This window comes from Periplaneta americana, chromosome 4 (genome assembly GCF_040183065.1).
Source record: "Periplaneta americana isolate PAMFEO1 chromosome 4, P.americana_PAMFEO1_priV1, whole genome shotgun sequence".
Lineage (NCBI taxonomy): Eukaryota > Metazoa > Arthropoda > Insecta > Blattodea > Blattidae > Periplaneta > Periplaneta americana.
The window spans coordinates 40610532-40625959 of record NC_091120.1 but is presented as its reverse complement, the minus strand read 5'-3'; the positions used below and the strand labels follow the sequence as shown (position 1 = coordinate 40625959).

General features: G+C 34.9%; 2 protein-coding genes across 4 annotated transcripts in view; one reads left to right on the top strand and one right to left on the bottom strand.

Annotated features, from left to right (window-relative positions):
• LOC138697741 (vesicular integral-membrane protein VIP36) overlaps nt 1-2744 on the bottom strand; it is a 41510-nt gene extending 38766 nt beyond the window's left edge. The window contains exons 1-2 of the mRNA XM_069823227.1: nt 2529-2744; nt 2312-2427 (exon numbers count right to left, since the gene is read on the bottom strand). Of these exons, the coding sequence (XP_069679328.1) occupies nt 2312-2427; nt 2529-2655 (243 nt within the window). The 5' untranslated portion in view covers nt 2656-2744. The remainder of the gene's footprint in view (nt 1-2311; nt 2428-2528) is intronic.
• A 227-nt stretch (nt 2745-2971) lies between these two features.
• The window catches only part of Nmnat (nicotinamide mononucleotide adenylyltransferase), a 43255-nt gene continuing 30798 nt past the window's right edge, over nt 2972-15428 (top strand). Inside the window, exons 1-5 of one of the 3 annotated variants that reach the window (XM_069823223.1) lie at nt 2972-3096; nt 5772-5995; nt 8911-9096; nt 10588-10689; nt 12832-12986. In XM_069823223.1, the coding sequence (XP_069679324.1) occupies nt 5891-5995; nt 8911-9096; nt 10588-10689; nt 12832-12986 (548 nt within the window). In that variant the 5' untranslated portion in view covers nt 2972-3096; nt 5772-5890. Of the gene's footprint in view, nt 3097-3459; nt 3837-5771; nt 5996-8910; nt 9097-10587; nt 10690-12831; nt 12987-15428 lie in introns of those variants that run through there. The other 2 variants (XM_069823222.1, XM_069823224.1) reach the window with 2 other exon arrangements.

The window sequence follows — 15428 nt, the reverse complement described above, 5'->3', positions numbered from 1 at the left end:
TGTGGCGTATCACTTAGGATGTCAGTGTTCTCGAACCTGTTGTGCTTCCCTTCTTGATACAAGTGTTCAGCTACTGTTGACTCATCTATGTGGCCTAGATGGCAGTTTCTTCAATGTTCAGTAATTCAGGTCTTGAAACTATGTTGAGTTGTGTCTATATATACTGAACCACAGGAGCATGGGAACCTGTATACTCCAGTAGTTTATAGTCACATTTGTCCTTGGCCGAACGTAACCAACTGCGGATCTGTTTCGTTGGAAGGAAGATCCAATGAAATGATTGTCTGCCAGAGTAGCAGATGAAACATATGGTAACAACAGTTCCAACAGATCATGCCTCTTTAGCCCGGATAACATCAATCCCAATCAATTACCTGCTTCATATCTTCTCAAATTGTGACATACCAGTACTGTAGGTTATGTTTATCACACAACTTACAGTGGGCTAGTGTGTTGGAAAAAAAAATGCAGAATCTGAATCATGGATTCAAAAGTGACGATCATTGTAAAAGAATAATTTCATATAACTTAACTAAATAAATATATTAGAGCAAATCTGGGACATGAGCAATGAATGTGAGTTAAGTACAAATTGTACAACTCTTATTGTAGGTGTTGTATAAGTGCCAAGGATATGGGTGTGCACCTCGCAGTAATCAAACAATAGCTCGGCAGGAACTGGCACCGCTTATCGCCAGATCAGGTAAATGCTCCTCACTGTTGTTCAGTCAACTGTCCGAAGACAGGTCTGAATCTTACAAGTGATACCAACAAGGCACCACTTACGAGGCAACTACGCCAGGATGTAACGGGGTATGGTTGCCAGTTCCCTTTCCTCTCCATTGCACACACTGCTGACTTGCTACATATTATACTAATCAGATTTCAGATGTATACAAACAATTGTTCTTCCTCTAACACATATCGTCAAGTGAGATGTACTGTGTGACAATAGATGTACATACCAGCCAGAACCTCAATGAGATAGCTCCTCATTGTACAACAATAATTTAAACCTAATTGGTTACGCAGACGACACAGTACTTACTTTTAGCATATTCTGAAGACAATTTACGAGCTTTTTCTTCAGTTGGATATTTAACGACGCTGTATCAAGGCAAGACAAACTAAGAACTATACTAACTAGTTTGATTTTGATGATGATGTTAATAATAATAAAATTTTTAATTGAACAAATTCAGACTTTCGGGAAAAAAAATTGTAAATTCCATTAAATGACGCTGAAAATCTGCATACTGATATTTAAGAAGTCATCAATAAATCTCAAATAAGACTGTAATATGCTTGTTATGTTTATAATCTTCGTACTCGATCAGTAATGCAAAATTAATCAAAGAATTTTCACGATAAACAATGCTTAGTAATGGAACTATTCATTATTCCTATTAAATTTTAATAGGACTGTGAGGCGAACCTAGAGGCAGAAATTGTCATGACGCTCAAAGGCCCATTCTCGATCGTGCTATGCGCCAGCTTGTATATAATCTAGTAAGCAACGATTCAAACATTATACCTAAAAATTAATATTTTACCATGGAGGTCATTGGAGCTGTTCACTTTCATTTTCTAGCTATTACTTAACTAAGTTTTCTTAACTTTAAAATAACCTGCATTTAGCACAGGACACGCATGTCGATGATGATGATGCATTTGCTATGGTATTAGGTAATGTAAGCAAAAGTAACCCATGATTACAGACTAGCCGTTAATTATATTCAAAACCAATAGACCTTGAACGTAAGAAAACATGAGTCCTAAGTGAATACATGTTCCAATTGCCAAGACCAATAGGCCTTGCCCACATCACTATTGCCTGATAATTAAAACAGGGGAGGACATTCAAATAATTTTCAAAGCACTACCTAACCATATTACACAAAACTATAATTTCAGATGTATAAAGGACAATTATCTTTGGACTAAAAGAATGGATACCGGTACAGATGATTAGGCCTACCGCTTTAAAATAAGTAGAGTCAAAATTATCGTTGAAACATCAATTTGATAATATATCCATCGAAATCATGTGGAAAATTGGGATAAATCAGCACTGAACTATTAAATTTCGATTCTCAAGTCTGTAAGTTAGTAACGAAGTACTGTTTATTACAAACTGAAGCTGGTCACATGTTCGTAACTCATACCGGTACATTGATAGGCATTATATGGGTACAAATGAGCATCACGTGTTGAATTATTATAAGAAACGACCTTCATAAAAAAATTAATGCACTTCACAGCTACTACAAAAATGAATAGCGCAAGAAATAATTATTTTGTTGTTACCTACCACTGAATTCCATAACGCTCCTTGCTTGCTCTGAGAATCTGGAGTTAGCCTAACATAATTATTAGTCACCATTGTGCTACCCATAAAATCCCAATACGGTATCGTCATTCCTGCACCTAGAAATAATTCATAAAATCATCTCAGATCGCATAATATAAATTGTACAAAAGATGTGAACAAATTATACAGGTTCACTGAATACGAAGTGAACATTTACCTTGATACGGTTTTATTAAACAATGTTCTCTTTTCATATAATCTTTTGTATTCCATTCTGCTTTGATCTGCAACAAAAACAGTAACAACAACGACAAAATTATACTTGTAACACAATAAACTGTCATATTGTGCCCTTATACGTCTCTACGTTTACACCTCTACGCTCATAGGTGATTTTTAATTTTCTTGACTGTAAAACGGAAACAGAATGAACGCACTACTGTAGTCAACATAAACTGTAATTATATTATAATTACTGATAGAAACGGAAAGAATTATAATTTCAACATTACATGCTAATATATTAAATAGAGGTAAATGTATTAATATAAACATAATAAATTTCAGCGTACCATATACGTACAGAAATTTGTGATAACATTTTGGATTTGATTATGATTCACAACGTCAAATGGAAACTAGCGCTACTACACAAACTAGAAACTACACAAACTTTCCAGAATGATTTTATAGGGGTGTAACAAACTGTGAGCCGTATACTGAAACTATTTCCAGATGATGAGAGTATGACACAGCGGTAGTGATGAAACGGTGAAATGAGAACGGTAGGAAAAGCGAGAATACTCTGAAAATACCTATACTCCGTACCGGTATACAAAACATTAAGCAGATGTAAATATAACTGTGCGGTGTATGGCAAGCGCACTTCACATTCTGGGGGCTCAGTAGAATGGATATGCAATTTTTAATTTTCTTACTGTACTCTTCCATGAGAAAGATTTCGAGTTTTCACACGAGAGTTTAATTTGCAGCACACCGGTACCGTAGAATGTCAAAGCATATACACATATAACAACTCGTTGGACAGATATCTGATTGTTTCCTCGGCATCAATAGGCCGTGATGTTGTCACTCTCTCACAGGGAAATTCTATGTGCCACCATTGCACATACTGTACATGTGTCAAGATCGTCATGACGATCAACCAATGAGCATTCATATGGAACAATTTCATATATGTTGTGTGTGTGTGTTTTCGTGCATTTATTGAACCGAGAGTGCGGCCAATTGTGTAACCCGTATTAATCAGCTGTTATTTTTGCCATGTTCTTGTTATCGTCAATGAGATTGGGAATGATTGCGTCAAAATTTGTGGTACTGTCGAAATAGACAGCATGTAGTCGTGATATTTATTATAATTTTGTGAAATGCTGCCTTGCGAGTTCTAGTTATTGGATCACTTAAAAATTCTATAGCCAGTCTGCAATAATGGCACCTCCAAATGTCGTACTTCTTGCCTGTGGTGCATACAATCCACCAACGAATTTACATCTTCGGATGTTTGGTAAGTGTTTCGGTAGTGTATCATCACGTACAGTGCAATAACGTGAGTTTAACAATGTCATTACTCTAAATGAAAATGTGGGAGTATCTTAATTTAAAATAAGTTAAAGTGTCTTAGGTAGGCATTTACATATAGGCCTACCGGCTTTCATTAGTCCAATTGACTTTGGAACTTTTGTTGAACGAAACGTTCAATATTTGAAACCTGTAAAATGCTTATGTCATATGTTAAAAATTTAGGTTTGATAAAATGCATGCGTTACTTTACCGATTAATACAAAAATGCAAGTCATTTATACCAACTTAAATACTGGTAGGCCTACGTATCATTTTACCCGTGACTGCGGTACCTACGTCGATGTTTATAACAAGGTTAGAGAGGGTTTTAGTGAGGGATTAGCTAAGTGATATACCAAGGTCTGTGACAGCTCCAAGATTTGTGACAGGTGTGGTAAATGTTTTTCGTGTGCCGCGATGGTGCTCACAACTATTCAAGTTTCATTGCGTACAGAGTGGTATACTTGTCATTGTACCATATATTTTTGTTTACGTTATATAATGTAACGCCTTTTTTTAGATATCGTTACCAAAGGGTTGGCGACCTACCGTGCCGAATGCAAAGACTTAGTTCTACGTAAAAAAGAAAATACAATTTTAAAAACGTAGTACCGGCATCTTGTCTGCAATCTGTCTATCCTCGTGAAATCCTACAAAACCAAGAAAATTGTCACAACATTCCATATTACGAATACTGCAATGTGCAATGTAGAGTACTCAAAAATATATAGGGCCCACCTCATTCAGTGAGAAATAATTAAATTACAACTCACCAAATAGATAACAAAAAAAACGTTAAAAACCTCTCTAAGAACATTACAAACCACACGACAAATTACGTACCGTAATTAGCCATATCAGCACAATATCGTAACAGTATTGTCAGCATTTGAAAATTATCCAAATAGGCTAAAACATCAGAAAACAAAGAAGGCACTGATTGTTTACGTCATAAACAATGTAGGCCCTAATAAGCATTAATCAAAATAATGTCAAGAACAACAAATAGTTCCATATCATATTCTGCAGTAGACCCAATTTCCACTTGTGATTGTTATTTCAGCCCCACACATCCTCGTAGAAAGTACGATTTGTAAATCTTGTATATTTCTTACACTTGTAGAATATCTGATAAATTTACGGGTACCTGGTACGCGTTACTTATGTCTTCCTTGCATTCATTTTTACCGAATATCATAACGCGTAAATGCCTTGGACATGTAATGAGAATTTCAATTTGTTATTACGATGTACCAAAGTACATACGATATTTTCATGCAGAAATTCTGCGTCATCTTATGATGAAGGATGGGTGGACCGGAGAAAAATTCTCTCCGGCACTGGGATTTGAACCCAGGTCTTCAGCTCTACGCGGTGACACTCTATCCACTGAGCCACACCGGATACCCATTCCAATGCCGGATTGAATCCTCTCAGTTTAAGCTCCACCATGTCTTAGGTTCCCTGAGAGGATTCAATCCGGCATCGGAATGAGAATCTGGTGTGGCTCAGTGGATAGAGCGTCAGCACATAGAACTGAAGACCCAGGTTCAAATCCTGGTGCCGGAGAGAATTTTTCTCCGCTCCACCCATCCTTCATCATAATTTAAATTTGGTTCTCGTAGTCGTATAATAATAACAGATTTTAGTGTTAGCACTTCTGCAGTAGTCTATAAGAAATAGTTTGTAACATTGCTGAATAATTAGAGCGAAAGAAAAAAACTCCCGAGGGAAATAATGTATCAGAATATATACCGGTAGTAGTATATGATCAAAATAATGTGACTAAAATGAGAGTAGAGTTATATAAGCCATATATAAAGATGTTAGCCTGCTTCTTGGCTTTCAATAAATAAACTACGGTATTTTATCTTTTCAGAAATTGCTAGAGATCACCTTCATAGACTTGGGTACCATAATGTAATAGGTGGAATTGTTTCGCCAGTTCATGATGGATATGGAAAGAAAGAACTTGTGTCGGCAACACATCGCTGTGAAATGCTTCGCCTCGCACTTCAAAATTCTAATTGGATACGATTATCAGATTGGGAGTGTCACCAGGAAAGCTGGACCAGAACTAGACTCGTGCTTCAGTATCATCAGGTACATTAACATTCACTTCTACTACTTTAATTTTATTATAGTTAGTAATGCTAGTTTCTAAATTAGTACAGTTTTCATATTGATTAGTAAAATCTAATTGACATGAATATCGTACTCGAAGACAAAAGTCTGCTTTCCCATTAATTGAGCCTAAATATCATACAAGTACAGCTCTTAAACATGGTGCTAGTTTTGGCCCAAGACTTTATAATAAAATTACAAACCATTTTTCAAATTTGAAATACTTAAAAATTGGAGCTTTTAAAAAAGAAATTTATAAAATTATTCATGATCCTTAGGCCTATATAATATTAACAAATGTGTGTATTTTTTTACCTTTTATTTCTGTCGACTATATTCATGTCTTTATTGAATATAACTGGCTTCTGTCTGATTGTCAATTCATATTAAATGTGTTTTTTTCTCTCTTTTTTTCTTTCTTCTTTTTTTTTTTTTTTTTTTTGCCCTTGTGTGTTATTTATCGGTTTGAATTAAGTTAATTACTGTTTTTTAGTAAACTCTTTGTAAATTTTATGTTATATTATTGGCTAAGACCACATCGTACACGAGCCAGGCTCTTACGGTAGTGGCTAGAAACATTTTTGTTCTATAATTTTAATTTGTACTCACTAGCTAGTTCACTAGTTAAATAAATAAATAAATTTAATTAAATCAAATTCTTGTGTTTTATTGTAATCTGGATCTGAATAGTCACCTGGTTTATCAGGCAGATGTCTCCCTTTTTGTGATAAATTATTATTATTATATTTACTTCGTTAGACTTAAAATCATTCAAGTGCTGTGATATATTTTCAGATTACGTGACTATTAATGTCTATCATTCTATCATTTTATTGGATCAAAACAACAGTAACATACAGCAAAGTTTTTGCAATATATGAATAACTATTTTTAGATAGCTATTTCTAAAAGAGTATTTGAACTGAAAATCAATTTAAAATTATTCTTTACAATTGCGTTACTATGTTAGTGTACAAATGTGTTTAGCTATTTCACTTCTAGTCGAGTCATATGTACTGTAAACAAAAAAAAAAATTGAATGTCAGTACCAATTTTGCACTGAAATAAGGGTGGAAATTTGCTGTCAAAGTGGAAGCTGGTGGAGAGGTGCGGACAGACGGGCCTGCTCCATCGAGGCTGAAGGGATAGGTGGCAGAGAGGGCAGCACATTTATCTCATTTCCGTGTGTTTCCTTACTGATCACAGAGGAAAGCGAGTTTTCATAAGGTCGAATCAGTGACAGGTTAGTTTAGGTTTTTAGTATGCCTTGGAAGAAAGGGCACATTCTTAGTCAGTTGTGAGTGTAGGCAAGGCATACCAAAAGCCTAAACTAACCTAACATAACCTGTCACAGATACGTATAATCTGCAAGGAATACCAAAAATCTAAACTAACCTGTCATAGATTTGTATGTGCAAGGCATACGAAGAGCTAAAGTAACCTGTCATAGATTCGTGCACACCTCTGCCAACCTCCATTTTCACAGAAACTTTCTATCCTTATTTTTGGTGTTTACAATATGTTGTTGTTGTTTTCTAATGCCAGGCGTTTGACAATAAAGTCATTTGACCTCTTGCACTCCAATATTTTTCAAAGTTACTATCATGACCAGCCACTGAAGCACAGATTTTGAGGTGTTCCGAATCCATTTCTTGGTTTGAGTTGCACAATGGACAGTTAGGGGACTGATATATTCCAATTCTATGCAGGTGTTTGGCCAAGCAATCATGGCCTGTTGCCAATCTAAATGCAGCTACAGACGATTTTCGTGGTAAATCGAGAATTAACTGTGGATTTTGATGCAGAGAGTTCCATTTTTTTCCCTTGAGATTGTGTTATCAAATTTTGTTTGTTGAAGTATAAGTATGTAGATTTAATAAATCTTTCACAGAGTAATACATAGATTTAGTAACAGGTCTGTAAGTAGCAGTGCTGCCCTTCTTTGCTAAAGCATCCGCATTCTCGTTTCCCAGGATTCCACAGTGAGATGGTATCCATTGGAATACAATTCTTTTATTGAGTGATATTAACTGAGAGAGCATTTTAGTTATTTCTGCTGTTTGAGTTGAAGGTGTGTGTTTAGAGACTATTGATAGAATAGCTGCTTTGGAGTCTGACAATATAACTGCATTCCTAAATTTATTGATGTGGCATAGAAGATTCCTGAGACTTTCTCTTATTGCAATGATTTCACCATCAAAACTTGTTGTTCCATATCCAAGAGATCTATAAAGCGAGAAGAGACAGCACGTAAGACCTGCACCGGCATCTTGTTCTCTGGAGATCAAGGATCCGTCGGTGTATAAATGAAGCCAGTTTTGTGGAGGGTACCTAATATTAATTGTCTCTAAAGACAATATGTATGACTTGACTAAAGTCCAGGATGTAAATACTTCCGTATATTAACATGGTAACGCAATAGTACATAAATACCCAATTTAATACTGTATATCAAGAGGAGTATTCTACTCCTCTTGTATATATTTAGAAACTCAGAATATACAATATACAGTACAACTTACTTTATCACTAGTGAATGAATTAGTCTACTTCTGACGAATAGCAGATAATCTTAATGAAGTGACAGTGTCCTGCCAACACTTCATAAACCTCGAAACTGAACAAAGCAGTGGACAGTGAAGGGTGGGGAGGGGATATGGCGTGGTTTCTCTGCTTGTATTCCTGTTCCCCACTTAATCCAAAATTTCGATAATTAGAACAGACTCCAGTACCAATTAGTTCAGATTAGCAGGGTTCTAGTGTACCATACTTGAGGATGTCTCAGGTTGCTTGCTGAACAACTGATCGCAATTATTTTGTATTATATTGCTTATAGTTTATATAGTGTTTTGTGTGGTTGCTGTTATGTTATTTTTATATTATTGTTATTTCAGAATCAACTAAATTCAATCTTGAATTCTAATAATGAGTCGCCTAACAAACGACAACGCCGTGATGACTTGCTGTGGATACCAGATGACGTCAAGTTCCATTCTGGTGGACCAGTCCAAGTCAAGCTTCTCTGTGGTGCTGACCTCCTGGAGTCCTTTGGAACTCCTGGACTTTGGACTGATGACGATGTATGGTTCTTTTTTTAACTTACTTGCTACACTTCTATTGCGTAAATTTATTTTTGTATGAATATCATTAGACACGCTAATATAAGATATGAAAATTACAGTTGTATTAAGATATTTATTAGGGGTGATTAACATTTTGTAGCATTTGTGAATTTTACTTTAACATTTTGGAGAATTGTAAGGAATATGTGGGTTTAGGTCAGTGCAGGTAAACATGCTAATATTTCTAAAGTGATAATTTCATTTAAATTTAAGTCACACCTATACATGGTTTTTAAAAAGTTAGTGGTATTTTCGAATACTGGTAGTTTTCTTAATTATTAAACTACAGTTGAACTTGTTTATAGCGACCATGGTTACTGTGACACCTCAGTTGCAGTGATAGTAACAAGTACGGTTTTTATCTGTATTAAATGTGATTTATTATTTTTATAATGATACATTTTTTGGTAAGCAACTCGTTTGCAGCAACATTAGCAACAGTGAAAATTCTTAAAATAATTCAAATGATTTAGTACATTAAACAGAGACTCTTGAGAGAAATTCGCGGGTAGCTGGTAATTGCATTCATTACCCATCAGTGACCAGTACCATTTTCAGTTATGCATTGTGACAAAAGCATTTTAGGGGCCAAGAACTGGAATTTTAAACAAAGACCATATTCGAACAAATGGGTTCAAAGTTGAATTTTTATGATAATCCAGAGGTTGTGAAAGTATCTATTTAAACTTGACAGAGAAAAGAACAGTGTAAAGACTAGTTTACAAGATGACGCTAAGTTTCACATCTCGTTTTTACTTGAACGCACATGCTTGAAATGTAGTGGTGACACTGAGTTACAACACTAGAAACTTTCGATTGTTTTCAACTTTTCGTTAAATGAAACTTGTAGTTTCGAGACGTTTTGAAGTTAAACACGTCCTGATCTGGGGATTTATTTACAAAATGAAGTGAGAAAGTGAAGAAATTATTAAGTTTCTTGATCTGTATGCAGTGTAAACGTTTTTGTGGGGCTTCAATGACCGAAACTTTAAAAATAAGCTAAAATTGAACTGTTTCAATGTCATTCTTAAATTATTGTGATAACTTTTGGGACCTTCTACAACTATCTCTTTCAGTAAAGTTGCAGAACATCCTAAATGTGATCACATCTTTATCCATGCCATAGTTCAGACTCCTTTCTTTCTCCTTTTCTCACTTTTTAAGGTCAGTAATAATATCTTTCCTACTACTCTAACATTTAAATGAATAGCAATGAAGAAAAATAAATGAGTTGTCATGAAACTACAGTATACATATTTCCATGTAAACAACTTCCTTCATAATTACTTTAATGAAATTAGTTGCGAAACCTAGTGTCGTCATGTAAACTAGCCTTATGCCATTACTGTACTTATGCCAATTACAAAATGAGCTCTTTGTAGCACATGTATATTAAGCTTGTTCATCTATATGCTTGCTCATCCTTTCAGTTGTATTGTTATTTTTCAGATCGATACAATTGTGGGACAGCATGGTTTAGTAGTTATTACACGAGAAGGGAATAATCCAAACAAATTCATCTATGAATCGGACTTACTTACAAAATATCAGGTAATTATGCTCTTAAATTTTATTCTAAAGTTTATGAGATTTTGGGGGAAAAATCATATATCTTGCCATTGAAAAAAAAAAAAAAAAAAAAAAAAAAAAAAAAGACAGAGACTTAATTAAATCATTAACAACAGAATTTTACAAACCATTTATTGAACAGGTCGCACAATTACATAATTTGATCGCAATTTTCTAATTCACAGCCTTTTTCATCAACACCCTTCATGTTTTTCGTAACAAACATCAACTCAATAGACATCAATTTTCTATTGGGTCATTAAAATAAAAAGTGTTCCATCAACATTGATCAGCAAATAATGAATGTTAATTTGGTAATTCTGTCGTGCGTCTTTTGCAGAAGAAAGGTTATTATTGTGAACTTAGATATAAAAGTGTCTTAGGCATTTATCTTTGTCTTATCTTCGTTGAAATGTATCTATGCCTCAATCAGCATTCAGTTTTATTATGTTCATTATTTCTCAGTATTAAATCCATTTAGCTTTGCAAACCTGTTGAGTAAAACTGGCTGTAAACTATTATGTCTCGGTGATCAAGATAATGTTACGACTCTTCAAGGAATTTTTTCATATAAAATTCAAATTCAAAAACTGTTATGAAAAAAAGATTCCTTGTAAAATGTATACATAACTTACATTATACTAGACACAAAACAACTATGAACATTTCATCTCAAGGGAAAAAATGGAACTCTCTGCATCATAATCCACAGTTGATTCCCTATTTACCACGCAAATCGTCTGTAGCTGCAATTAGATTGGCAACACGCCATGACTGTTTGGCCAAGCATCTGCATAGAATTGGAATATATCAATCCTCTAACTGTCCATTGTGCAACTCAAATCAAGAAATGGATTCAGAACATCTCAAAATCTGTGCGTCAGTGGCTGACCATGACAATATCTTTGAAAAATATTGGAGTGCAAGAGGCCAAGTGACTTTATTGTCAAATGCCTGGCATTAGAAAACAAGAACAACAACAACTATGAACATTTCTGTATAGTTCTCCAGTCACTAGATCTCCTCTGAACAGAACTAGTGGCAAGTCATGACATTGTAGTAAATTACTTTTCTTTCAGAAAAAACTGTCTACAATGCTCTTGACATGACAGTAAAGAGAGTACATAGTATGACTGGTGGACGGTACTCAGCATTGTCAACAGTAGAGAGAAAACCATAAGTTTTTATCTCTGTCTCACGTGACACTGCTGAACTTGATATGTGACTTACTCTAATGAGCTGAACAATGTATTCAAACTACCGGCCTAGTTCAGGCAGTAGCACATTTGTCTGCTGATCTGGAGTTACACTCGGGCATGGGTTCAATTATCAGGTCGAGTTTTTACCATGGTTTTTCCCCCCCACTGTAAAGTGAATGTCAAGTAATCTATGGTGAATCCTCGGCCTCATCTTGCTAAATGCCATCTCACTATCACCAGTTCCATCGACTTGAAACAACTTAGCACTTGATACAGCATCATTAAATAACCAAGTAAAAATCAGTATATCAGTTCCATTTCTTCGTCATCTTTTCTGCAAGGATTATGCCAAAGATCAGTTCTAAGGCTGAACATGTTATTGGTCTATCTTATTTTAGGTCTTCCCAGGTCACATTGTCCAGATGATTTGTAAAGCACAACACTGAGGGATTCGTAGTATATGTCTCCATTTTTCTTGATGTCGCTTAATCTCATCCACAGTATAATTTTCCTCTGCAAAATATCTTCTAATTTCCCCACTTCTGATTTTATCTCTTATCGTAGGAATCACATTGTGCTGCTTCTAATCTTTTCTTTTCTTTAGGTCTTAAAACTCAAGTTTCACTTCCATATTTCAAAGTTGGTTTCGGTATTATATTACAGAATCTGAATTTCAATTTCGTAATTATAAAGACATGGGATTTACATAGTCAGCTTTAAAATCTCCAACTCTGTCTCATGGCGCTATCAAAACAAGAATCTGTGATACGAAATTTTATCTAGCATTGCATTAATCTCGATGACTGGTACTATAGACCAGCCACCATCCTCCGTCCTATGTTCATTGTTGTTTTGTGTCCACGATACATTTTCAGTATTAGGTGTCAGTAAGGAGATTCTGTAAAGCTTTGATGTTGTGTTTCAGAGTAACATTAGTATAGTGACTGAATGGATTGCTAATGAAGTGAGCTCTACGAAAGTCCGGCGTGCTTTGAGACGTTCTGAAAGTGTGAAGTATCTACTTCAGGACTCTGTTATTGATTATATTCATAAACTTGGCTTATACAGCACGAAGGACAAGTGAGTACTCTCTTTGTTTCTAGGGTACTAACACTATATACAGTATTCACTCATGTTTATCACAAATATGTGTTTTAACGTACAGGTTTGCAACTTTAGTATGATTCAGGTATTTCTCACAGAGTTTTTTTGTTTTCTTAGAAATAAAGTGAAACACTGTAAAGAAAAAATTTTATACATTGCAGTAGAAGTGAATTTGTAGTCAGTTTTAAGAAAATATGAGAAAAGAAAGGAGTGAATCCTTATAGACTTTTTGTGAACTGTACATCTTGGGGAATGGCTAGTGTAAACAATAACTAAACTAATTTTTATAGCTTAAAAAGTCACGTCTCTTCAACCCCTACATTTATTTTCATGAGATTGTTTACGCAATGATCCTAAAAGTATAATGAGAATGCATATTTTTTTTAATTGCTAGTAGGTTCAGTTGATTAAAATATAATTAATATGAAAAATATAATAAAAAAATTGTGCCCCTTTTTGTCAGAAACTATCATAGTTTCAGAATCAAGGTTTTGTACAACTTCCTCGCATTGATCCTATCTCTGCTGATTAGATTTATTTAGCTTAAGTAGTTTTAATACAAGAAATTAAATTCTACCATGTGAAGAATAAAACTAAAAGTTTTACGTGCTAATTTAATTATATCTGAAGAAATAATTGCAATATACTAATAAAAGCATATCCACATATTTATTTCAGTAAACTTAGGAGATGTGTATAAAATTGGAAAAGTGTATAGCTTTAACTATTTCTGAGAAAGTGGGACATATTTTTATTTTAAATAAAAAAGTATAAATTAACTTTTCTTACATGACATTTAAATGGACAAGCGACATATTAAAAAGATAGCACCTAAAAGTACTAGTGCAATATAAACATATATGTATATATTGTCAGAAAATACCGAATAATTTTAGGCCAAGAACAAGAAATTTAATTTTTGCTCATCTACAGTGCTCAATCCATTTAAATAATAACTCATTATCCACCAAGAGTACGACTTTTAGGTCAGCAAGTTAAAAATTGTAGAGAGTTCTTTTCCACTACAGATGATAATGATGATTAATAGAGCAATTGTAGAATGTCAGTTGGGGAAACGAAAATACACTGTGAAAACTTAACCACCAAGTATCATCTTTATCCACCACAAATTCCACTTGCACCCTCCAGGATTCGAACCTGGGTTGCCAGTGTGGAAAACTGACACTCTAGTCACTCAGCTAACAGTGCGCCTATATAAATTATTAACTTCTGATTATGGTTGCCTCTTTTAGAATTTTTTTTCTTCCTTTTCACCCTTTCCCCATATATTCCGTTACATCGACCTGGGTGGCGTAGTCGGTATAGTGCTAGCCTTCTGTACTCGAGGTTGCGGGTTCGATCACGACCCAGGTCGATGGTATTTAAGTGTGCATAAATGCGACAGGCTCATGTCAGTAGATTTATTGGCATGTAAAAGAACTCCTGCGAGATGAAATTTTGGCATATCGGCGACACTGATATTTGGCAGTTGAGAGCGTCGTTAAATAAAACATAACTTAATTTATATTCTGTTACCCGAAAAGACAAAGTATATGATTATGTCTCGTGACGGGAATATTGTACGAAATGGAAATATAAATATTGGAGATTTATCCTTCGAAGAGGTGGAAAAATTCAAATATCTTGGAGCAGCAGTAACAAATATAAATAACACTCGGGAGGAAATTAAACGCAGAATAAATATGGGAAATGCGTGTTATTATTCGGTTGAGAAGCTCTTATCATCCAGTCTGCTGTCCAAAAATCTGAAAGTTAGAATTTATAAAACAGTTATATTACCGGTTCTTCTATATGGCTGTGAAACTTGGACTCTCACTCTGAGAGAGGAACATAGGTTAAGGGTGTTTGAGAATAAGGTGCTTAGGAAAATATTTGGGGCTAAGCGGGATGAAGTTACAGGAGAATGGAGAAAGTTACACAACACAGAACTGCACGCATTGTATTCTTCACCTGACATAATTAGGAACTTGAAATCTAGACGTTTGAGATGGGCAGGGCATGTAGCACGTATGGGCGAATCCAGAAATGCATATAGAGTGTTAGTTGGGAGACCGGAGGGAAAAAGACCTTTAGGGAGGCCGAGACGTAGATGGGAGGATAATATTAAACTGGATTTGAGGGAGGTGGGGTATGATGATAGAGACTGGCTTAATCTTGCACAGGATAGGGACCGATGGCGGGCTTATGTGAGGGCGGCAATGAACCTTCGGGTTCCTTGAAAGCCATTTGTAAGTAAGTTACTCTGTCTATCAATCTAAAAGTGTTTAGGCCTTACAAATATTTTATTTAAGCACTTTCTTAACGAGAGGTATATTCTGAAATTTCCTCAAAATTCTAGTTTGTATTATTTCATTTTTTCTTCTGTTATGTTACAATTTAGAATTCAGAATCATATAT